General features: G+C 35.5%; 2 protein-coding genes and 1 long non-coding RNA gene across 3 annotated transcripts in view; 1 reads left to right on the top strand and 2 right to left on the bottom strand.

Moving 5' to 3' along the window:
- The window catches only part of LOC128170467 (complement C1q-like protein 4), a 290,459-nt gene that overhangs the window by 52,681 nt on the left and 210,628 nt on the right, over positions 1-27,150 (top strand). The gene's annotated exons all lie outside the window — the stretch shown is intronic.
- On the bottom strand, positions 1,084-6,858 carry LOC128174026 (uncharacterized). Its single transcript, XM_052839670.1, has one exon. It carries the CDS (start codon positions 6,856-6,858, stop codon positions 1,084-1,086), a length of 5,775 nt encoding a protein of 1,924 aa, XP_052695630.1.
- Positions 21,390-24,273, bottom strand: LOC128170471 (uncharacterized). Its single transcript, XR_008241845.1, has 2 exons — positions 23,959-24,273; positions 21,390-21,686 (listed from the first exon to the last, which is right to left on the bottom strand). It is a non-coding gene; the product is annotated as an uncharacterized LOC128170471 (long non-coding RNA).

Raw genomic sequence — 27,150 nt, forward strand, 5'->3', positions numbered from 1 at the left:
TTGCTAATACAAAATGGTAAACTTCAAATAAAAACACCGCCATCGTGTCACAAAGTGTCAATAAGGGCAGAGAAATGTCTTTAAAAATAATCGTGATAGTCTATGAATTGTTGGGTTTTTTTTTAATAATTATTATGGCACATACAATTTTTTCAAAAGCTGACATCACACCGTGGTATTTTTTATTTTATACAAAAAGTCTCCTAAGACGTCCTCCGCTTCGTAATTCGACAACCAAATCTTGCTATGAAGTTGCATAATCTATATTTTTAACAAGACTTGTATGAATATAACTTAAACATGAATACACACCCGATAGTTTATCCTTAATCAGTTGAAGCTCTTCTTTAGCCTCTTTCATTTGATTTTCAACCTCTAAAAAGAAATCAATTTTAAGCTGAAACGTATACCTTGAAGATGTTTGTAATCTTTTAAGAAAGCACGTGTGCGTGCGTAGTCCTTTGAAATTACCTCATATGAAAAAAGTAGACCTAATCATGGTTGATTTATAAACAATAAAGATATGACGTTCATTTTCTTTAAATTTCAAACAGTAAAATTAAAACTCGTTCATTAAAAAAATCGATAAATTTTGATTAATAATTAAATGAACGAAAGAACGTATAATGAATTTGTTGCCAAATAAAATTTGGTTTGTCCCTGGTAAAAACCGTAACTAACTTTGTATACATTTCAAACAATTAAGCTGAGCATAACTCGCCAATGGCAATACGCTATAGACGTTAACCTTCACCTCACAGTATACGTGTATATTTACCTTTGTCATTCGTTAAACATCTTGTTCCGGATATGAACAATAAACTTTCAATCAGTTTTCACTTTTAATCGAACATGTGTCAAAACGAATACACAACGTTTTTCTAACTAAGAAATAATTGGCATTCCGAACCCGATGTATTTATCTTCGGAACATTCTCCCCTCCTTGATTGCTTGCACATCAACAAAATTACCTGATTTTGTAATTAAAATACAAAATATTAAGACTTTTTCATTTTAAACATTAAAAAGTGATGCATATATTTAAACGTCATTTGTGACAGCAATGTTTGAGACAATTAAGTTTAGTCACTGAACTCCAATGGACACAGCTTAGTTATTGGACGGGTCATCGATTTCTGGCCGACTTTCACTCTGGCAACGCGCACATGTCCATCTTTGCCTGTATGAATTTCTAGAATGCGACCTAGCTGCCAATGTCCTCTAGGTAAATTAGGTTCAATTATGAGAACAATGTCACCTTCACTAATGTCTTTGCGAGTTCGATTCCACTTCTTGCGTACATTCAGTCCTGGCAACCATTCGCTCATCCATCGATGCCAGAAGTGTCTCACAAGCTCCTGGATTCTTCTCCAACGTTTCCGTGGGTTGAATTCAGTTGTGTCCACAGTTTCCGGTGCGAATAATCCCCCCACCTGCCCGTGCAGGAAGTGGTTAGGAGTCAACGGAACATCATCGTTTGGGTTTGCCGATTGGTAAGTCAGGGGTCTTGAGTTGATCAAAGCTTCTGCTCCTGCAAATGCTGTCATCAGCTCTTCATCTGTAACATCTGCTGACCCGATCACTGCATAGATAGCTCTCTTCGCTGCTTTAATCATGATTTCATGGACACCTCCAAAATGAGGTGCAAGAGGCGGATTAAAGTGCCACTTGACTCCAAGGTTTGCTGTAGATTGTTGAATCTTTGTGTGGTCCAATAATCCAACTAGTTCCGTTAGCTCGTTGTTGCCACCAACAAAATTTGTTCCATTGTCCGATATAACTTCTGTAGGTAGACCTCTTCGGCTAACCATCCGGTAAAATGCGTTGAGGAACGAATCTGTATCAAGTCCGAAGGCAACTTCTAGATGCACTGCTCTTGACATCACGCACGTGAAGAGACATAGATATCTCTTATCTCGCCGTTTTCCGCGTCCCTGCTTCGTAATGAAAGGTCCTCCATAATCAACCGCTGTTCGAGAAAATGCGTGTAATGGCTGCTTTGTACGAATTGATGGAAGGGGACCCATCAGTTGTTCTGCTGGTCTGGCTTTGTTGCGGCAACATTTATTGCATTGTCGTTCCCACTTCCGTATTTCCTCTCGTGCGGATATTATCCAAAACTGTGATGAGATCATAGATAGTGTGTGATTTGTTCCTGTCACATGTTTTCCTTTTTCGTGGTGATACTTGATAATAAGTGTAGTGACACGATTGTTTCTAGGGAGAATGACAGGGTATCGAACATCATATGGTAAATATTCTGCATATTTCAAACGTCCATCACACCGCAGGAGTCCATCTTCATCAATTACAGGGTTCAGACTCAATAACTTGCTGCTCTGGTGAAGAGGTTTGTTCTGTTTCAACAATCTGTATTCACAATGAAACTCACATTTCTGGGCTGTTCTAATGATTTGAGTTTCCGCCCCTTCAACTTCTTCAGCATTCAATTCACCTTTACATCTATCCTTGATGCTCATTCTGCAGTTATTTACAAAACGATTTATCCAAGCTTGAATTCTTACAAGCCGTATCCAGCTGGAATAGGATTCTGGGTTCAAACAACACTCTGTGTCTCTATAGCCCACTGATCTTGCCAAGAATGAATATGAATCATTGACAACTTCTCTGCTTAACTTCTTTCTTTCCTTGTCAGAGTCCTGTTTTTCAACTTTCTGATTCGGCCACTGTGATTCATCCAAGGTAAGAAAGTGAGGCCCACTCCACCAGACACTGTCTTTCTGTAACTGTGAAACCGTCACTCCTCTGGATATCATATCAGCGGGGTTGATTTCTGTTGGCACATGATGCCACTGCTTTGGATTTGAGGCCGACTGTATCTCCCCAATACGATTTGCTACAAAGGGCTTAAAACTTCTACTTTGTGCCTTGATCCAGCACAGCACATTCATGCTGTCCGTCCAAAACGTGCACTGGTCACCATCCATCTCCAGAGCACTTGTCACTGAAAGCGTTAGCCTTAATCCCAATATTGCACCCATCAATTCCAGTCTAGGTATGCTGACTGTGGTAAGTGGAGCTACTTTGGATTTTGCAGTCACGAATCTGACTGATACACTTCCATCGTCATAGATACACCTCTGGTAAACTACAGCTCCATACGCGTCCTGGGAAGCATCAACAAAGGTATGAAGGTAAGTCGATATAATCTCACCATTAGATAGACGTAGACATCTCGGTACTTCAATAAGCGATAGCTCAGTCAATTCTCTAAACCACTTCTCAGCTTTTGATAGGAGGTCTTTGCTCAACACATCATCCCAGTCAAGACCTGCAGTCCACATTTCTTGCAACAAAACTTTAGCTCTTATTGTGTACGGTCCTAGGAATCCCAAAGGATCAAACAGCATTGCGATTTTCCGTAGAAAGTTCCGCTTTGTGTAAGTAAAATCATCCTCTGGTGGACTTGCTTTGAATGTAAAGATGTCATCTTTGGCCTTCCATAGCACACCAAGGGTTTTTACGGATGGTAAGCTGTTGTCGTGCAGGTCAACTTCAGGAACAACATCTTCTGGTGGGATATGCTGCAGTACACCCACTGAGTTTGATAGCCACTTCCTGGCATACATGCCGGCCTTTTCCCACAATGCAGATAGCTGCCTGTAGAGTTTGACTCCATCTTCCTCGGTAGATACTGAATCCATACTATCATCCATGTAGGTGGATTTCAAAACAGTCTCTGCTGCCATAGGGTAAGTTTCTCTGTTAGTCTCAGCATGGGTCTGTGCTACAAACTGTGCTTGAAATGGCGACGAATTTATTCCAAATACAACACTGCTAAATTCATACACATCTGGTTTCTCTTCTGTATTAACGTCACGCCAGAGAAATTGTTGATAAGGTCTATCATCCTGTGGAACCTTAATCCTTAAGTACATTTCTGCAATGTCACATACTATTGCCACACTATTTCTTCTAAATCTTAGTAACACATCAAAGAGTTCATTTTGAAGTTTTGGTCCGCAGTGAATCATGTCATTTAATGAGACACCACAATGCTTTGCTGATGCGTCGAACACAATACGTGTCTTTGTTGTGCTCTTATCTGGCCGGATGACAGGAAAATGTGGAAGAAACCATTTTCCGGACTTTTCCTCATCCTGATTAATCTTGCGTATGTATCCTTTCTCCAGATACTGTTCAATAGTCTTTGAGTAAGAATCTTTTACTTCCGGGTTCTTCATCAATCGCTTTTCAGTGTTCTCTAAACGTTGTAGTGCCATGTCGTAATTACATGGTAAATCAGGCTTTTCTTCCTTCCAAGGAATAGCTACTTCATAATGATCATCAACAAACTTCAATGAATCTTTCACTTTTTCATACACACTTCTCTCCTCTAGACTAAATGACTGTTTCTTCTGTGGCTCACTGAAATTTTCCATCTCCCAGAATTTACACAAAATCTTGTCCGATTCATTATCACTTTTCTGATTCTGGATAAAGTAAGTTCTGTTGAAATGAGTTTGAACACATATCTCATTGCTACCAGGAATTTTCCCGACACAAGTCCATCCTAATGGAGTAAGTCTGGCCACTGGTTCATCTGGTCGACCTCTGATCTCTTGATAAGCATAATGAAGTTCACTCTGGTCCATTCCAATCAGAATATCCACCATAGAATGTTTACCCACTCCTGGGAATTCAAGTCCTCTCAAATGGTCCCATTTGTGTTGATATTTTCTCCAGTTGATTACACACATATCACCGGTAACTTTGTCAGCTGTTAGGGCTTCCACTTTAGTCTTTGTCCTCCCATCATCACTCTCTATTTGGAATTCTACTGGCATAGTTTCAAATGACTCAGTTTTGTCATTAAGAACTCCTACGGTAATTCTCTGTAGTTTGCCATGTAAACCCAATTCTGCTGCAACATCTGCATTAATGTAGGTCCGTGTACTGGCATCATCCAGCAGTGCGTTTACTCTCATTGTCTTTGATCCATTTCTTACTATTACTGGAATGGTTCGTAGGGCGATAAATTGTGGCTCCCCTCCATGACATGTCAAAGTTCTGTCTTGATTCACTGATATCTGGGTATCAACATTACTGTTTTCAGCAGTTCTTACAGAAGAAGTTGGTCTCTGTGGATTTCTATAGGGTCGAAATTCTGGAGCATTCTGGTTCAACACTGATGCAGATAGATCACGTTGATATCCATCTGTGTTTTGGTTCACAGCTCGATTTTCAATGTGCAATAGTCTGTGATGTGTCTCGGTACAATGGTCAATGCCGCAAGGTCTGCTCCTTCTACATGTCTTTCCCAAGTGTCCTGACCCCAAGCAACGAAAACACAGCTTCGACTGACAGACAAAGTTCCATTTCTGGGACACTTCAAGTTTCTTGAACTGCTCACATGACCATATCCCATGTTGTCCTTGACACATCTGACATAGTTTGTTGAAGGTCTTAGTGTTTGTGAAAAATGATCTTTGATGAACATTAACATGATTTCGGTCACGGCTGCACTTTTTACTATCAAAGTTATTGTTTGAATCAACCTGTAGACCATACACAGTCTCGTTTGCCACTGTTCGGAATTCGGATTCCTGCAAGATCCATTCCCTCAAAGATTCCACTGACTCAGTCTTTTTCTTCTCATACACCCATCGGTGGTATGTAGACAGCAGGGACTCTGGGATTTTCTTTTGAAGTTTGACGTACAGTGATCCATTCTTGAGTTCATCCGTTCTACCTGCATCCTTTAGGTTAATGACTGCTATGTCCAGAATGTCTGCGAATTTTTCCAAATCCTTTGAATTTCCTGCACGTATAGGTCTAAAGGAATCCAACTGTTCAAGATGTCGCATGACTTGCCGTCGTTGTCCTCCGAACTTCCGCTCAAGACGATCTTTGGCTGCTTCATAGGCGATAGCGGAATGTCCAAGGTTTTCTACAGCTTTCAAGGCTTCACCGGAAAGATACTGTCTTAACTGTAAAAGTTTGTATTCTGGAGTCGCTGGAGCTTTATCAATACATGCTGAGAAGGCAGCTTTCCAACTCTCGTATGTCCTTTTGTCACCATAAAAGACAGGAATCGATACACGCTTCATCTGTTTCCACAAATCACTTCCAACGGTAGGGCCATTCACAGAATCATTGGTCACTTTAACCTGTTTCTCAGATGATGAGGGAATGTGTGAGTCTTGATTAACATCAGTATTTTCACAGTCCTCTCTTTCACAATTGTCTACATCTTCAAAACCATCATTCATTCCACTAAAATTCCTTTGTGCTTCATTTTCAACTTGTTCCAGTTCTCTGTATCCAGCGTTGATAGATTCATTCAACTGTTCATGTTTTGTCTTAAATTCTTCCTCCAATTCTCTTTTCGTTTCTTCAAATTTGCGCACCTCCTCACGAATAGAGTCTGCTTTTTTCTTGGCCCGAATTTCCTCTTCATTCACAAAGTATTCACTTCCATGTAATGAATCTGTCGCAACACTCGGCGGATCACTCCTTCGTGCATCTAGATAATCCTGAACTCTGTCTTGACAATTTTCAAAATTATCTTCAATCATTTCAATTTCTTGTTCTGTCTTTGATAGTTTTGTAATGTCGTTTGCCTTCTTGTACTCCGCGGAAAGCGACAACAAGCAATTAATGAGCGGTTCTTGTAAATCAATCAGGCGTTCTCGAGCCTTACATAATTCCCCACGACTAGGTAAATCAGAATCTAATAAGTTCAACAAGTGATGCTTAGCTCTCGTGAATTGTGACTTAGCTTTCGTTTTCTCACGTTTCAGAACGTCGATATCTATCTCTGGATCCGCCGTACTCTCCTGATTTCCCATCATCTGCATTCCTGACGCTTCTGCTTTTTCCTCCTCGTCTCCCATATTAAACCACGCTCTGCTACCACTTTGTTCCGGATATGAACAATAAACTTTCAATCAGTTTTCACTTTTAATCGAACATGTGTCAAAACGAATACACAACGTTTTTCTAACTAAGAAATAATTGGCATTCCGAACCCGATGTATTTATCTTCGGAACACATCTAATTAAAAAAAATCTAATTAAAATAATTGAATCTTGGCAATTTTGAATTTATTGCATGTCATTGATGTTTGTGTATTATTTCGATATTTTACGTCATATTGTGTTGACATGTGCATTTGTTGTAACTTCACTCTAGCGCATTTAGGTGCATACATTTGATAATTTTATATCAAACGATTTACAGTGGCAAAGTGTGATGTAGTGTCTGTCCACACAGGTAGGGGTTATAAAACGAAAAGTTTGCTTCCACAGAGTTGGGGTTATAAAAGTCAAAAGTGTATATTGTAGCTGATAAATAAAAGACTCGGAAACGGAAGTATGGTGTAACACGAGCCGGATGTAAAGAAACAAAACACTATATATGGTCATTAAGCTCGTCTATACATGTACGTACTTTTTTTTTCATATGTTAACTGTTAAATGAAACCATTCATTGTATTATTTTTCGCAAAATCAATTCACTCAATGCATCATACCTTTCAATATTTGAAACCCTTATTTTTTTAAGTTGCCTTATGAAGTTATATATCAATTTGGCAATCTTTTTATAACACTCCTGTTAATATAAAGTATTTTTATTTATTTATTTTTCGAAATCAATAGACGAAAAATATACCTTCCCTCTTTATCAATAATACAAGACTGTTTTTGTTCTTGAAGTTTTTTTCCCGCAGTTATAATTTTTCAGTTCAGCTCTTGCCACCATTGCTCCACTTGCTTACAAAATAAAACGCCATCAACTTTATATAATTTGTGAATATGAAAATTATTTACAAATTGTAATTGTCCAACCTGTGAGGGCCACAATACCGATAGACCCAGCCGCTACCAGACTCCGAGAGGTCAGGTCGGACTGTGCTGGGTAAAGGGGCGCAACTTGTCCATAGCAACCACCTAAAAACAATACTGCACCGAAACAGCGGGCTGGAAGGACGGAACATTACAAATAAATCTTTCTTTAGAAAGTGCAGGTATTTTAAATCTTTTTAGTGATTTTTCCAACTCTTAAATATCATAAAAGTTTAAGTTAAATGCAGACTTATCATACTTGCCAGTGCATTTTGCAGTATGGATAAACCTAGTTCCCATAACGTTATCACATTATGCATTAGCCATTCGACTTTTGGAATATGATTAAACATATTCTGTTCCTGTTTAATAAGGTTTTGAAATTTTGGTTTAACGTTGCAAAAATTACGTTTTATACAAGAAAAAACCCTGCGTCCTAGAACTCGTCGTACAATGTGCACAATATTTAAATTATCTTTGAAATATGAATAGTGATGTCTTGAAGATGCGCAATAAAGTTTCGGAGATTTAATTTTCCTAAGGGGGTCAAATAGTGGGTAAAAATGACGTATATATCTCCATAATTTAAAATGTTTCCCAAAACTCCTAACTTAATTTTCTTTACAGCCAAATCATTAATTTTTGACGTCGTCGTGCCAATAAATACCGTCAGTTGACAAATTATCATAACGCGTTAATGCGCGTTATTCAAATTGTCTGCTCACCTCACGGTAATCATTATGGCATTGAATAATGATTTTTTGAAGTATACAGTCTCATAACTTCAGCAGTGTGTGCATATACAAACTGAGTAACGCGCGTTAAACTAGCGCGTTATGAAAATTTGTATGCACACATCGCTGCAGTTATGAGACTGTATACTTCAAAAAATCATGATTTAATGCTTATAGCGAGCGCAGCTCGCCGGCGCGCAGCGCCGGCTAGCGAAGCGAGCTGTAAGAACCAGTGTGCGCGGGAAAAAGAACGAGCTAAACCTACAGTTCATCAAACAAATTTTTTGTCTACGTCCCATAATGCTCTCTAATGTTTACACCCGTGGTGCTATGCCAAAAATGGCCGACTTTTAACTCGTAATTTACGGTGACTTAAAGTTTGAAGACACGTTTTGAGTACCGCATATGCTTTGGCGAGACTCAAAAGATTTGTTACATGCTTCCATACCTTCGTATTGAGTCGAGAAACGTAAATAAAGACGAACAAAGTCATGGATGACGTCACAGTGCACTAGCGCTATATTTCCCGCGAAAACTTTAGAGGTGGATCAAACATCTGTAATGAGTGTACTGGCTATTTCAGTATAGTCTGCGATACCTGCCTCATTGACATATGATTTGTTTTTAATCTTTTTTTAATATAGAGATTTTATATATATATATAAACTAGCAAGGGCCATACTTTACTGTCATGTCGATCCATTTTTAAAGTAATTGTGCATGCATGTACCGTGCAGTAGGCAGGTAAGTATATGAGTAGGGAGGAAATAAACAATAGGACATTTTGAACTAAATAAAAAGGAATAAAATGAAAAAAATAAACAGGTAAAAAAATTATGTAGATATTGCATATAGTCATACCATTAAATAAAAGTGGGAAAACAGGTACCGGGCTCTCTCTCTCTCTCTCTCTCTCTCTCTCTCTCTCTCTCTCTCTCTCTCTCTCTCTGGGTAGGGGGTTGCGCTGTATATATCATAACCATTAAAATTAGTACATTTGGCATACTTATTGTAGAGCAATACTCTCTCAAAAATTCTTTGACGTTCGTTGATACCTAAATAAAACTATAAGTTGAGGTACAGTATGTGTAATTCTTGCTACGCTCGCCAGAACGGTAGCACCGTAAAACATATTATTTACTTTTTTTTAAATTCTTGACTTGTCTGCAAATGTGATTTATAATTCCTATCTTATCCTAAGGGTATGGAAGAGCCACAGTAACAGTCACAAGCGTGAACTTTGATTTTCGCTTGTGACGTTGCAGTTTACAGCGTTTAACGTTTGTGATGTCATAATAAAACACGTCATTTTAACCGTTGAGTACCCAGTGATTAGATGTTGCACTTAGAGGCATTTAAAGATCACAGAATTTAATGGAAAAACACAGAAGAATGTACATATTGACACGACGACATCAAAAATATATCATTCAATGCTATAGCAACCTTCAAGCGATAAGCGCGTGCAGTTATCTTTGTGATGTCATGAAAAATTTCACAAAGAATTGAACGTTTTCGGTTCATTTTGCAAATGTAAATAAAGTATAGTGAGGTCTATAGTTTTTCTATTTTTAGTTTAGTAAGGTCTACATGTATAACAAAATTTATAGCACGGTCATGTGACAGTAATAGATCAATCATATGCTTGGGGAAAATACGGTATTATGATAAAAAGTAGAAAGGCAATTTACTTTTCTGATAATGCTACGCTGAATAGATATGTTAGAAATTTTAATTAACGGAACGTTTTAACTACTAAAAGTTTACACGCCGTTAATATTCTTTCAGTTATTACACAGTTTCACAAACAGGCTTTTATTTGAACCTCGGGTGATATATTTCAATTTCTCTCTAAAGACAACAACAGGAGTACATGTTTATAAATATTCAAATACATAAAAAATGAAGTTTTCTTGAGGGATTGCTTGCATGTTTTCAATGTGATATTTCAGAAACAGATTTTTTTTGGAATTTATTTGAACGTCAGATGATTGTAATTTATCTCTAGAGACAGGTACATTGTGGATGAATTATTATAAGAAATGAAGATTTTGGTTATTTGATGGATATGAGAAATACGCACTTTTATAGAGTGCATATGTTAATAAACACTCAAATAATGATTGGGCCAACATTGGCTGTGGGTTGTAAGGTTGGCGTTGGCTGAACAACGTTGGACCACCATTGGGCGAATGCACACTTGACACATCTTACTTGATATTTTCCTGAGAGACTGCTTGCTTATGCCAAATGTCATACTGAAAATTTAAACTAATACAAGTATGCTTCAATCTGTGTGATAAAGAAGCGGATAACAAACTCAATATATTTATGTTGCGCAAAACAATATTTCAGTTATATACTTTTTTATGATTTTGTATATTTCACGTTATATTGTATATTTTCAAGTTATACGGATCAGAAAGACCAGCGGAATTTTTTTTTGTTGATATAAAAATCCTTTATATAGACCGTTTCTATTTGGTAATTCTCTCATAACTAGTCAATAGATTTTAAATACAACGTAGATGGTGATTTACAAACAAAGACTGCTTGCCGGTGCAGTGTTGTTGTTCGGCGGTTGCTATGGACAAGTTGCGCCCCTTTACTTAGCACAGTCCAACCTGACCTCTGGGAGTCTGGTAGCGGCTGGGTCTATCGGTATTGTAGACCTTGCAGGTTAGACATATTATCATTTATTGAAATGTATTTTGCTTTTCATTGATTTAACTCACCTTAAGGGACTTGGACACGATTTGAGATCAAAAAATTTTTTTTAATTTTTTATGTATAAAATGGTTAACTGGTATATTTTAAATGATTGACCAAAATATTGAATGTTAAAGTCAAGTTACAAGCGATATACAGAGGTAAGAACTGATTGTTATGTAAACAAAGCTCGAGTCTTATAGCTGTTTACAAAAAATGTAATGTAGAGAATTACCATTTCTTAGACAAAACTAGAGCAGAGCTCGTGGCAAAGCCACGAGTAGGTCTTCCGTTGTTGCTGCGAGTTGAAAATATATGTGATATGGTGTCAAACGATTATAATTATTAACTTTCAGTTCTGCTTTTGTTATAAAAACGTGTTGTGATTGAAAGCCTGCATATAAAACGTGTTTTGAAAAAGAAAACTAGAGGTACTGTGAGCAAGCTCACAATTGATACCCCCCGCTAAGAAAAAAATCATTACGCGTGTATTTTTGCTATTATAGAAAATATTGGATGAATCTATTTCACTGTCCATTTTTTATAAATAACAACTGCTTTATTTTTGGAAACTGTTAATTTTTAGCTTCTAATATTTCCATTAATAAGACATGACACAGACAGAATTTAGCTTTTTTGAAACAATGACCTTGAACTTTCTTAATTGACCTTGGGTCAAGGTCATGACACACCCTTTAATCATAAGCAATCTTTGTGTGAAGTAAGAACTTCCAATGTTTCCCCATAAGAAAGATATGGACCAGACACGAATTTTGCATTTTTTCTGCCAGTGACCTTGACCTTGCCCGAATGACCTTGGGTCAAGGCCATGACACACCCTAAGGTCATAAGCAATCTTTGTGTGCAGTAAGAACTTCCAATGTTTCCCTATAAGAAAGATATGGACCGGACACGAATTTTGCACTTTTTCTGCCCTTGACCTTGCCCGAATGACCTTGGGTCAAGGTCATGACACACCCTTAGGTCAAAAGCAATCTTTGTGTGAAGTAAGAACTTCCAATGTTTCCCCATAAGAAAGATATGGACCGGACACGAATTTTGCATTTTTTTTCCAGTGACCTTGACCTTGCCCGAATGTCCTTGGGTCAAGGTCATGACACACCCTTAGGTCATGAGCAATCTTTGTGTGAAGTAAGAACTTCCAATGTATCTCCATAAGAAAGATATAGACCGGACACAATTGCACAGACAAGACGGACAGACAGACAGACAGACAGACGCACGGACAAGGTGATTCCTATATACCCCCCCCCCCAAACTTTGTTTGGGGGGGGGGGTATAATAAGAAAATGTTTTAGGAAAACAATTTGTCGCACACAGTTTATGTAATCGTAACAAACATTATTTTAAAAAAATGAGATATTTAATGGCGAGTTAAATTTTCAGAGGGTAGCAAGCATTGTAATAAACAGTATGTACTCATGTGTCATGTCAGGAATTTTGGTGTTTGTTTTTTTTAAACCGAACCCGTTTATAAAACACGTAACCTTTTCTCTAAGATAACTTCTTTATTTAAATATTTGTAAATTTTTGAAGACAATGTGCAATTTAGAATTGTTGCGTGCTGACAAAATTTACAGACCCTGAAACGTACTACTACAACAAAAAAAGCGTGCGACTTACGTGCGAAAAACGTTTCGTATTAACCGTTTAGCGTTTCGTGTGAATCGTGAAGCGTTTCGTGTAAACCGTTTAGCGTTTCGGACAAAGCGTGCAGAATTTCGGACAATGCGTTTAAATCGTTTCGAGCAAAGCGTGCGTGAACCATGTGAAACGTTTATCAGATTTTTATTCCGATTTCATTCGGAACTCTCTGACAATTTGTTTCAAAATGGAGCCCGTGTTTTACATTACATGTACTTGAAACTGTTTGTGATTGGCAAAACTCTCTTGTAGGTATTTTCATGAAGAAAAAAAATCTAGAAGAAATGATATACTTATCTTTTTACAAAACTGAATTTATCTTTAACAAACAAAAGAAAGGTATATGTATTAAAAGACGACTAGTTACAGCGTACATGTATATATAACGTTTTTATACGATGTTTCAGTACTGGTACAGTTTTACCGGTAACGAATATTTGCCAGTATCGAATAATTTTTAGAAAAATTATTGGTGGAAGACAAAGTTGAGGTTTAAAAAAATTCTAGCTAGGTGATTATAAAACAGAAATAAATATTATATCAGTGCGTGAAGTTGTTTGCCATTTGCTCGATTATTTACCGAAATGTTTACAAATTAAAAATGTGCCCCAGATGTGAGCTGCCGGATGTTCAAAACAGAAAAAACGAAAGCCTAACTATGAAAATAAGTTTGTTATTGATCCCTATTTAGTGAATAATTAGTAAATATAATTCATTTAAAAAGATAATACATCATATCAAATGATAATGGAGCCTTGAATGAAATTACGACTTCAAATAGAACCACGTGTAGTTTTCCTAGTTACGGTTCATTGCGACAGAAGTATTATTTGGCTGCAAAAATTGATAGATATACGGGAAAAACAAAGGAAAATGGCAACTACTTATCATCAATTACTACTATAAAGTGTTTTTATGAAAATTCAATATTATAAAGTAACGGAAATGAAAAATGTTCAAGTCCAGTTTCAATTTGACCGGAAAACGGTATGATAAAAATAACGATCATATAATTTGTTCAAATGACATATTCCCACAATTGTTTTTCCTTGTTCATTTATAAGTCCATTAACATGTACCTCTGGTATATTTTTGAAATTAATTTGCCTCAAAATATTCGGTCAGAAGAGATAAAGGGCGCTTAATTCGATACTGAGAAACGAATTCAAAACTAGGAAACTGGAGGGGGTGTTGAAATTATTGTCTCCGTAATTCATCCTTTATATTTTCGGAAGTTTGATACAGTTTAGAAGGACAAAGAAACGCGATTTAAACAAAAAATAAAAACATTTGGAATATCGATAATAATAGTTGCATACACGAGACACCGCATACTGATTCGTTACCGGTAAAATGACTGTACAATATTAAAATTCGCTATGCATAAAAAATTAGCAGTTAGCAAAACATGATTTCTGTTGGAACAAGCCTTAATCAACTTTAACTTACACGAGCATGTTTTGATAAGCATGTATCTTTTTTAATTTATTTACATCGATAACTCTTATTGAGACCACTCGCGGCACACATAACCTCGGTGAGACCTGCACCTGGCTGAACCTGTCAATCAAACTCTGTGTATTTGTTTTCATTGGATGGTCAAGTGTCTCTTTTTTTGTCAATAGCCAATGGAAAAATTAATGACTTCAAGGTAATTGGAATCAATATTTGATGAAGCACACAATTTAAATGATAGAAAATTGATTAATTATTTGAACAAAATTAAATGTAAACATAGAAAGAAAACATACTGATCATTTCTATGAATTGCGGTAAGTAAGTTCTTTGGAATCCCGATTATAGATATTTTTACAAGTAATTATTTTAATTACTTAAACCACTGTTAACGGAAAACAAGACGTAATTAACGCACAGGGATTTGCCTACAATGTACACAGTCATGCAATTAATTATTATGGGAATCTTTACGAATGGAACTTAATTCAAATAGATCATGATAATCTATATACACTGTACGCCGTTATACATGTAAGGAGCGCCGGTAATATATACGAAGATTGAGTCAAAAATTTAAATCATTTTTATTTCTTGTTCTTTCAATACAATGTTAAATTACTTTGAAAAAAATCCGAAATAGTAATTACAACTTTCTTTTTTGTTTAATCATTTGAATTTTTTCTGAGGTACATGGATATGTACAGAACATATTTATTTACGCGAATGATACGACATAGGGAAAAAAATTATCGGATGTTTGTATAACATTGTTTTCTAACGAATGTGACTAATTTAATTTTAAATATTTTTCAACATTATCAATGTAAATAATATTAGATTAATTTCCTGTTTGTATTTTTACATCGTATTCTCTGAAACCAATAAAAATACTAATGTTAAAAGAAAAATCAAATCCCGCCGAATACTGAAAAACCGATTTCAGTTTGTAATCATACGGATTTTTATTTTTGGTATTGACTATTGAGTTACGGTAACATTTTTTCTGGATGATTTTTTATTTATATTTTATGTAGTAAAAGCACCATTCCAACTGTTACTCAATTACATAACAATTGATGACCCGGGGCTATATATGTTCTGAGCTGTGTGCGCTGAAGCGACACTAGATTCTCGGTCGCACGTGGCGATTGATTTAACACAGACTGACCGAATAAACAAACGGTTGGGAAAGTGAAACAAGAAGAAGCCACCAAAAATGATTTTCGACAGATCTTGATATCGTTTCGCCAAAAAAAAAAAAAAAAAATACAGCGCGAGCTCCTGTCAGCGGGGCGGGGGGGGGGGGGGGGGCAGCAATGAGTTCGCTTCCATAATGAAACGAACATTTAGAAAAACTACAGAAGTGATTAATATGTGACCGATAGAATCTAATCTAAAGTTGTTTAAAACTCATGTGAATATTCTTTTAAATAATCATCGAATGCCTCAACTCAGGACATTCTTTTATCGTGCTAGCACCTACCGCAAACACGTAACATGGAACTTTGATTATAATTTGATTTGATTTTAAACTACCTTGTACGCTATCGTATACACCAATGCTTAATCAACTGTACAAGTAAAATAAATTTATCTTTTCATCTTAAACCAAAATAATAGTTGAAAACATAATGAAATTTAGTTGGTTCCGTGCAAAATGCCAAAATATGAAACATGAACGCGTGATAAGGTACAAGATCACGAACCGACCGCGGATCACTTGTCCAATCGTGCCGGATCTCCTCAGCCATGGGCGATGGATGATCATCATTTAAATGTTTAATATTTAGGGGGGGGGGGGGGTTGTTGTTGTTGATTTAAAACATTATTTGTACAGTTTATAAAATATTTTATATAAACAAACCAACCATTAATTTATGTCTGACGATGTTTCCGATTTGGAGTAATATCGTTCATTAATATTCATTTACACTCAAATTTAATTAAATAAATACAAAATGGACAAACTTTTATACCATAAAATTAAAACAGTTCTTGTATTTACGACTTTATTAACTCAAACACGTTCATATGCATGGAAGTGTGCGTCTCGGTGTGCGAATCTTGTGTATAAATAACCGCTATGTAGTGCAGCCGTGGCTGAGATCCTCGGCCGTGGGCGAACGATAGATTACGTAAAGGTACAACGCACAGACCCACACAGCTCAGAACCCAGTAAGCCTTGAAAATTGCAGTATAATGACCTTACTCTATCAAATAGAAGTTATTTATTTTAAACTTAAAACCCACAATTTATCTATATCTATTATTGCTTTAGATTGAGAATGACATTGCTGTTATTAATTAACTGAACGATTTCTTAATTGACACCCATTCGTTTAATCCATAAAAAAACATGTGTAATCAAAACGAAAAAAATTCTTGGGTTTGCGGATAAATAAACTCATATATGAGAGACGCAACTCTCGTGTATTAGATAACCCCTGACCGCTAGGTAGTCCAGCCGCGACCATGGTGACCGATTTTCTCGGCCGCGGGCGAGGGAGAGCTTACGTAATGGTACACACCAGCTCTGATTCAAGGTAGATTTTAAATGTATGGATTAATAACTAAAATGTAATGCATAGATTTTTTTTAATTCCATATTTTGTGGATTACTAGAAAAGAAAACAATGATTTGTTTTCCAAATCCCGTTTTTAAGGGTTGAGCATTCTAAGAACTTAACCAGTTAACAACAATGACTTAAACTCCTAAAAAAAGCACGTATTCTAAAAACAAAAAATTCTTATGAATTAATGCCGTTTGAATAAACCAGCATACTTTCTGCGGTGACTTTATGCGTGTTGTACGCGCAAAGACTTTCGTTAACTTGTCAAATGAAAACAGGTACATGTTAACATGTAAAGCTTTTTACACTCATACTACACAAATCACATACAAAATAACATTGTAACGACCTTTATGAGATCCCAACAAACAACTTTTCCAGCGACAGCCATATCAAAATCCTAACCGTTTTTGAGTTATTAAGCAAAATTTTTTAGGGGCCATTGGCCCTTAATTTAAGGGGCCAGTACTTTTTTATTGGTGTCAAATGAAAGCCCTCTATATTTTGCACAACTTTTATTCTACATGTCTTAACAAAATATTTTTCGTTTAAAAGATATAAAGGAAAATATGTCTCAATTTTCGCACTTTTTTTAATCCTGTTTTTTGATCCCCTACCTTTTCCTAAATAAAAAACGTAATCTAAAAACAAAAACAGATGTGCACAACTACAATGTCTCTGTTATTCAAATTCGTTGGATTCCCATTCCCTGCTATCATAGTCTCGGAGCCTTTGTCTGGAAACAAAAGGCCCTAAAATTTTTTAAAAGGGGAATAACTCTTTAACGGAAAGGGAATTCTAAATTTTATGAATTGCTTCAGATAGTGTTTTGTAAAGTACATTAGCCCTGAAAATTTGAGCAAAAACCGTTCAGAAATAAGCAAGATATGAAGCCTCAAAGTTCGCGTCTAGGAAGAAAAAAAAAAGAAGAAAAACTAGAGCAAAGCTCGGTGCAAAGCAACGAGTGGGTTTTCCGCTAATGTCGAAAGCAACGCTAGAAGTACGTCTAAGAAGCAGAGTTCTTAATCTAGTAACAAAGAAACCTAAGTACAAAAAGATAAAAAAAAAATCGAATGATTCTTGGTACAACTTAACATGATCCGAATGTTTTTAAGTACGACTTAACCAAAAACCCTTAACCATTTCAAGAACGACTTAACAAAAAAAACCAATGTGTTTAAGTACGACTTAACAAATTTGACTTCATTTTAGGTAAAAGTTTACTTTACCTTGAACTAACATCTTTTTTCTCAAGCCAGAATGCAAATTTAAATTTATGTAAAAAATCAATTTTGTTTAAAACATAATTCTGAGCAACTTTTCCTCTTCACTGCTTTTCAAAAGGTTGACCTTTCGTACTGGGTGCTCGTTGCGTCATTAATTGTCAGAAACTTATCGATGTAAAGTTTACTTTACTGTACTTCTGTGAATATTTTCTATGTAAAATTACTATGAACCAGACAACATTGAAATGGTGAACATTTCAAAGGGCCCCGCTTATGTTATTTCAGAGAATTCTGCTTTGACCTTGACCTATAACTTGAAATTTTTCCAGCTGGCATAGAACTTTTAATTCAATTTCATTCCCCCTAACATACATGCATTTTTGTTCAATCTGACCAAGATTAAGCATATTTGGAAAATAATCTACTATTTAAAACTAATTTTAAAAAAGATCTGCTATGACCTTCACATTGACAGACTTGGTTCAAGGTCACTGCACGCCATTAACCAATAAACTCTGTAAAGGTAAAATATTAGCCAAATAGGGGCTAAAAGGAGAGTATATCTATGCTCTTAAAATATGGTTTTTTGTGTAATCTGATATGACCTTGACTCTTCATCTACAAATATCATTCGAGGTCATTGCATATATTTTGAACAAAGGCATCATGTGGGTGAAGTATGAGGCTGAATGGAGCAAAGGGAGAGAAGATATACTCCGGACAAGGATTTTTAAAAATATAATTCTGGTATGTTCTTCACAGTTTCTTTTCACTGAAAATAGGTTCAAGGTCACTACACACCCTTTCACCCTTTACTCAAAAGCTCTGCTTATGTGAAGTCTGAGCCAAATAGGGGTTAGTAGAAATTATATATGCTCTCAAAAAAGGATTTTTGCATGATCCGATATGATCTTCACCCGTTACCTAGAAATTTCATGCAAGGTCACTGCACATCGTTTAACCATAGAGACACTCTGTGAGTATTAGCCAGATTGGACCAAAGGGAAAAAATATATGCCCCAGACAAGGATTTTATATAAATAATTCTGCTATGACCTTAACCTTATACCTAAAAACATGGTTCAAGGTCACTGAACATCCTTCAACCAAAGGAACCCTGTGGATGAGGTATGAGCCAGATTGGGCCAAGGGGAGAGAAGCTATGCTCCTGTCAAGCCATCTCGGATGGACAGACGGACAAATTGATCACTAGAAGGCGCCCGCATGAACATGCCTTTTTATCTAATTTAAAATAGTATCCATGCTATCTGCCCATGGTGAATAGTCATCAAAACCATTCATCAGCAGAATTTGATTTCCCTCCTTTTTAAGGTGGTATGGGACATCTGTCGATATTAATGTGGATTAAAGTACTATATAATTGAAAACTTTTCACCGGTTTAGAGTTTTCAAATTTTACAATATTTAACCAAAAAATAGCTTTTAAAAATATTTGAAAAGGTAAAAATTGTAAAAACCCCAGCGGGATTCGAACTCATGACTTACAGGTTCCTAGTAAACCCTCTAACCCACTGTGCTAAGGAGTTAGGTGACCATTTTTGAAAAGAAACTACATGTACTTATATAATTACACTTTATTTTATTGTTTATTTCGATAAACAATACGTCACAACATGGAAGTGTCCCATATCACCTTAAACTCGGAACACCTCTGACCTAATAAGATCGCCGCATTAAATACAAAGTTTGATTTTAATCTAATTTGTTTATCATCAAGAAATTCTGCATCACTGACAAATAAAGTTTTCTTCTGTATAATGAAATACCAATTAACTGACTATTCGGACAATAGCAAGTTTATTGTCCCATTCCACAGCAACTATTTCCCTTGGCTTTGCCTCATTAAATAGTTGCTGTCTTGGGGGACAATAAACTTGCTATTGTCCTCATACCCAGTAAATACTAAATAGGCATATAATATCCCATCCACCTACATTTCACGTTATATAACCTCCCGTTTGTAACCTTCAATTTCACTGAAAAGTCAACATATCTGTCATAGCCGCAAGTTTCACAATTTATTTCTGCTTCTCATGTACTTAAAATTAGGGGCCTTAATATTGCTTACCAATTCCAACAAGAGACATCCCTCTAACTATTGATAATCATTAAAATTCATTTCATGAATCTACGCAACAATGATAAACCTTCAAGTACAGTCACTCTCAATTTTACAAAAATATTGACGGTACTTTATCCGAAACTGTTCCTTGTATCTTTAACTTAAATTAGTACATTAACATTTTTATGAAAAGACGGTTTGTCTTAGAATAAGAAAGCTAATGCAATTCTGAGAAAAAGAATACCACATATTGCCAATTCCATTGAGGTTTAATAAAAATATGGCCATTTAAGTGAACCCACCATTTCCAATTTCCTTTAGTAAACACAGATTTACAGGGTTCTCCATAGTAAAACATCTTTACCTGACCTTTTAGAGGTCAACTTTTGTTCAACCACCTTTAAAAAGAAACCTTATTCAATACAACATATGCCTACATGATATAATCATGATAAAAGCTTCACATCACTTAGAAATACCCTTACATGTATACCCCCCACCCCCCTAATCTTTTGATTTTCAATAAAAGTCATGGTTTGAAATGTTTTATCTAATTTTATGAAACATGTGGCAATTTCCTTGAGTCATTTCTCACACATATTTGAAAACAATCATCAATGATTCTAAAATGTGATCTTTATTTGTTTATTGTATGATTTGTACCATTTTAATTAACAACTAGACAGCTGTCCTGCTTGTGATTTCTTGTTTTCATGAAAAAAGTAAGCTAACAATCATATTTAGTGAATATCATTATCTAATCTATTCTGATTTCTAGTCTTCTTCTAACCATGCTAAAACAGTAAGTTACAACCTACAAGTTAGACATCTGCCTTAAATTAGAATTAAATTCAAACACATCCAGGTAGCTGGAGACAGAGTTGATTTCAATGAAAAATGTTCAAATTTGACATGTTTTTCTACTTTTTTATGCATATATACCTTAGAAAGGTAGAAATAGGTTGTTTCTTATTCATTTCAAAAGTAATTATCATAGCAGATGTTATTTCAAAGTCAAATGTACATTTACATATCCTACATGTAATCTTAATGCAGACAATTAAATAGAGGGGGGGGGGTTCAATTATGTAAACACATCTAAATATCTTTATGAAATAAAAAATAAAGGAAACATAATTGTATACTTTTATTGAAAAACAAATCTTCACAGCAATTATGAATTTCTTTAAACAGCCTTAATTTTGTTTTCATAATTTCTTATCAAACACAAACCACAACATGGCATGATGCTTTCATCAAGTTCCATTATTGTTCATGCATTATCGGATTTAATTTGAATTACCGGTAAATAGTCTGTAGAACACAAGGAATATGCATGTGGATAGAGGTGACAGGTTAATCTCAGGAGCTGACCCACAAGAATCAACAGGTACCGGTAAAAGCCATGTGGTAACAAGAGTCTGTTTTGAGCTGAAATAAATAAAAAAAATAATTAGCTGTGTTTACATACATGTACTAGTAATAGCTGTGTTTACATTAACATATGCATAGTATTTCTGTAAAAAATACACTGACCATGCAGTGTAATAAGTATATGACATATCCCAATACATGACATAACATTTAGGCAGTACAAGATCAAAAATTTGCATATCAAGTCATAATATAATATTAAAAAATTTTCATAGGTATAAACACTTATCAAATTGAGAAAGAAAGAGAGTTTGAGAGAGAGAGAGAGTTTATTTAATACCGTACTTGTAGTGCAACAGTCAATATTTCAATTCGTAAATTACAAACGAATATTATCCAACGAACAGCGTCAAAGTACATATACTGGTATTAGCTTCTGGTATACCATTTTTTATCAAATCTACTGTGTATTTTTTTTTTGCAAATAAATTTAGCGAGGGTTTTTGTTTATTTTCTTATAAATTACATGTTTTAAAAACAATACTACGTGTAATAAGCATAAAACATGTATGAGTAAACTTAATGAAGAATTTTTAATAGATTATTTTTCAAAGAATGTGGTACATTACATGTATGTCAATCTATATAAAACTAGCGTATGTTTCGTGCGCCATACATTGCAAGTTTTTTGTAAATATCATTTACTTGCATGATAGGTATATATGGTCTAACCAAAATTTTCTTCATAAAGCTACAGCTGTATGTACCACATATATGTTTTGTCACAAGTACACATTTCTAAAAAAAATACTCAAATTCCAACAGTTTAAATAAACTCAACTCATTCTCTGATAAGTTCATTGTGTTTTGTGCGTGCATATCTTATTTGTCTGCTGCAACAGCAGCCAATCAGCGGTAAGCTGAATCCACAAAAAGAAAGTTTGTGTTTTAGGAGCGGGTAAATTGCATGTTTATGCGACACTGTCAAGAAAACCACACCAAATAATAACAAGAAACATAAATATTCACTTAAATGTATTCTGTTGTAAAGTAAAGGTTTTCAACACTTATTGCATTTTGCAAAACATGTGATGACCTTAATCATCTGTCATATATCTGATATACATGTATATGTAAAAGATGGGAGAAATAACGACGGAACAAAGTGGGATTCGAGCCTGGCCCTCTGAATCTCTAGTCAAGTGCTCTACCAACTGAGCTACATGTATCTGGCACCAGTATTCAAACTAGTCTGACCGTCACATTCCTCCCCCTTAAATGATCTTCACCCTCGAAGATCATCCCTGGCAGGATCGAGTTAACCTGTTAGTTCCAGGGGTTGGTCACAACACCAATATTGTAACAGGATGGGAGAAATAATGAAGGACCAAACCGGGATTTGAACCTGGGCCCCCTGAATCTCTAGTCAGGTGCTCTACCAACTGAGCTATCTGGCACTGGTATTCAAACCGGTCTGATCGTCACATATATAAAGAATTATTTTAAACGATGTTGTTCAATAAAAAATAACACTCGCAACCTTCAGTTTTTGTCTGTAATTAATCAATATTGGCGTGCGATCAGTTCTCGCCGAGGACCATTTCTCACCAGTGCATTGTTACGTCATTTTATCAACACATAAAATTATATACGAAAATATGATGTAACAGTGCACCAGCGAGAAATGGTCCTTGCCGAGAACTGCTCGCACGCCAGTACTGCCAGTAGTCAGATTAAAAAAAGAGAATAAAAAATTACATTTAAAACATTAACAAGGACAATTTAAGTACACATCATAACTGCTAAACAAGAAAAATTATGTGAACTGGTAGAATGGTAGGCATAGTTCTAACTTGTAACCTACATGTACAAGTACATGTACCGGTTACCCGTTGGTCTGCTAAACCTCTTTAATGATACAATGATCGGCATCATAAAGATATTAAAGTCATGTTTTAACTCTGAAGTCTGAAGTATACAATTTTATTTACTTGAAGTTATGTCTACAGGGTATTCATGACTACATTTGGAGTCTTCTGCACAAGAATATATGATATGTTTCTAGTTAGACCCTGCTTTGAATTTTGAGTTGAAAATTCACAATCTGTTATTTTTTTAAATAGATAAATTCAGTTACCCTTTCCAGTCCCCCATGAACCTCGAGCGAGTCTAAACATCCAGTAAACATGTAAAAATTACACGTTAGTAAACAAACACCCACACCATAACAAAAACATCTAACAGTGTGCACGTACTTACATGTACATCTATACTATATACTAAATTTTAACCAGTTAACAAGAAACTTTAAAAGGAGTAAAAGCCTCACCTTCTTCAGTAACATCCACATAAATCACACACTTTAATGTCCATCTTTTCTCCTTTATTACTCGTAGCTTATCAACGGCTGATCGTCGACAGAAGTGTGGCTGTCAGAATTTCCTCGTAAACGATTCACACGAGAAAAATATCCTCCTTAAACAAATATGTAGTATTGTTCCCTGTGCATGTTCATATGTTTCACAGCAAATTGAAAATGCATGTGTACACCGAAAGAATACACAACTTCTCTTCTGCATTACGGCTCTCTCTTTTCTACAATGCCGTTCGTTACTGTTTACATTCGGCGCGCGCGCGGGGGGGTTACAAACAGGGGCGCCCCGACAAATAGTGGCACATAGAACGTTTAAATAATGTGTGTTCATTGAATTCATAAATGATATAGATGAAAAAAATGAAATTGAATCACAACAATTTATCTAAGACGCAACACAACGTAATGCAGTAAATGCCTGGGCCTTAATGTGGCATTTGTTCGCTTGTGTGTCTATGTAGACATATTAACTCGTTCATGTACGATTCTCACATATTTGTTTTATGAAATTTGAAAAAAATATAGCACAGAACTTGTTTAATTTGATACCAAATGACATTATTTAATATAATAACAATAACTGAATTATTTTTTTTTTCATAAAATGATAACGATTTTTGCTATCAGAAAAATACGTGTATGAGCTGCTGACCCCTAATTATAGGGGCCAGCCCTTTTTTCTTAATTTTAAATGAAAGCTCTCGTTATTCTAAACAACTTTTGTTCTATATGTATTAACAAAATATTTTTAGTTTAAAGGTTATAATACAAAAAGCAACAAAATTTCAGCCCCGAAAAAATCTTAAACTTTGGCGACAAATAGCTCAAAAACTAACAAAGAAATTACCAAAATTTTCATGCCAGCAAAACTATAAAATGTTACCGACAATTTCGCTAAATTTCATGCATCTATCATCTGTAGTTCCCGAGATCAACTCTGGACAAAAGACCCCCCAATTTTCAATTAAAGGGCAATAACTCATAACCGGAAGTGAATTTTAAAAATTTGAAAAAAACGTCTAGAGATATTAATATCATCTACATACCCTGAAAGTTTCATAGCAATCAGACAAAAAATGTTCGAGAAATCTCGTGCACAAAATTTGCGGGAAAAAAAAAAAAATAACTAGAGCAAAGCTCGTTGCAAAGCAACGAGTGGGTTTTCCGCTAATGTCGAAAGCAACGCTAGAAGTACGTCTAAGAAGCAGAGTTCTTAATTTAGTAACAAAGAAACTTAAGTACAAAAAGATAAAAAAAAATCGAATGATTCTTGGTACAACTTAACATGATCCGAATGTTTTTAAGTACGACTTAATCAAAAACCCTTAACCATTTCAAGAACGACTTCACAAAAAAAAGCAATGTGTTTAAGTACGACTTAACAAATTTGACTTCATTTTAGGTAGAAGTTTACTTTACCTTTAACTAACATCTTTTTTCTTAACCCAGAATGCAAAATTAAAATTTATGTAAAAAATCAATTTTGTCTAAAACATAATTCTGAGCAACTTTTCCTCTTCACTGCTTTTCAAAAGGTTGACCTTTCGCACTGTGTGCTCGTTGCGTCATTAATTGTCAGAAACTTATCGATGTTAAGTTTACTTTACTGTACTTCTGTGAATATTTTCTATGTAAAATTACTATGAACCAGACAACATTGAAATGGTGAACATTTCCAAGGGCCCCGCTTATGTTATTTCAGAGAATTCTGCTTTGACCTTGACCTATAACTTGAAATTTTTCCAGCTGGCATAGAACTTTTAATTCAATTTCATTCCCCCTAACATACATGCATTTTTGTTCAATCTGACCAAGATTAAGCATATTTGGAAAATAATCTACTATTTAAAACTAATTTTAAAAAGATCTGCTATGACCTTCACATTGACAGACTTGGTTCAAGGTCACTGCACGCCATTAACCAATAAACTCTGTAAAGGTAAAATATTAGCCAAATAGGGGCTAAAAGGAGAGTACCGGTATATCTATGCTCTTAAAATATGGATTTTTGTGTGATCTGATATGACCTTGACTCTTCATCTACAAATATCATTCGAGGTCATTGCATATATTTTGAACAAAGGCATCATGTGGGTAAAGTATGAGGCTGAATGGAGCAAAGGGAGAGAAGATATACTCCGGACAAGGATTTTTAAAAATATAATTCTGATAGTACCTTCACAGTTTCTTTTCACTGAAAATAGGTTCAAGGTCACTACACACCCTTTCACCCTTTACTCAAAAGCTCTGCTTATGTGAAGTCTGAGCCAAATAGGGGTTAGTAGAAATTATATATGCTCTCAAAAAAGGATTTTTGCATGATCCGATATGATCTTCACCCGTTACCTAGAAATTTCATGCAAGGTCACTGCACATCGTTTAACCATAGAGACACTCTGTGAGTATTAGCCAGATTGGACCAAAGGGAAAAAAAGATATGCCCCAGACAAGGATTTTATATATATAATTCTGCTATGACCTTAACCTTATACCTAAAAACATGGTTCAAGGTCACTGCACATCCTTCAACCAAAGGAACCCTGTGGATGAAGTATGAGCCAGATTGGGCCAAGGGGAGAGAAGCTATGCTCCTGTCAAGCCATCTCGGATGGACAGACCGACAAATTGATCACTAGAAGGCGCCCGCATAAACATGCCTTTTTATCTAAAATAGTATCCATGCTATCTGCCCATGGTGAATAGTCATCAAAACCATTCATTAGCAGAATTTGATTTCCCTCCTTTTTAAGGTGGTATGGGACATCTGTCGATATTAATGTGGATTAAAGTACTATATAATTGAAAACTTTTCACCGGTTTAGAATTTTCAAATTTTACAATATTTAACCAAAAAATAGCTTTTAAAAATATTTGAAAAGGTAAAAATTGTAAAAACCCCAGCGGGATTCGAACTCATGACTTACAGGTTCCTAGTAAACCCTCTAACCCACTGTGCTAAGGAGTTAGGTGACCATTTTTGAGAAGAAACTACATGTACTTATATAATTACACTTTATTTTATTGTTTATTTCGATAAACAATACGTCACAACATGGAAGTGTCCCATATCACCTTAAACTCGGAACACCTCTGACCTAATAAGATCGCCGCATTAAATACAAAGTTTGATTAAACTCTAATTTGTTT

The sequence above is a fragment of the Crassostrea angulata genome, chromosome 2 (assembly GCF_025612915.1).
Source record: "Crassostrea angulata isolate pt1a10 chromosome 2, ASM2561291v2, whole genome shotgun sequence".
NCBI lineage: Eukaryota > Metazoa > Mollusca > Bivalvia > Ostreida > Ostreidae > Magallana > Magallana angulata.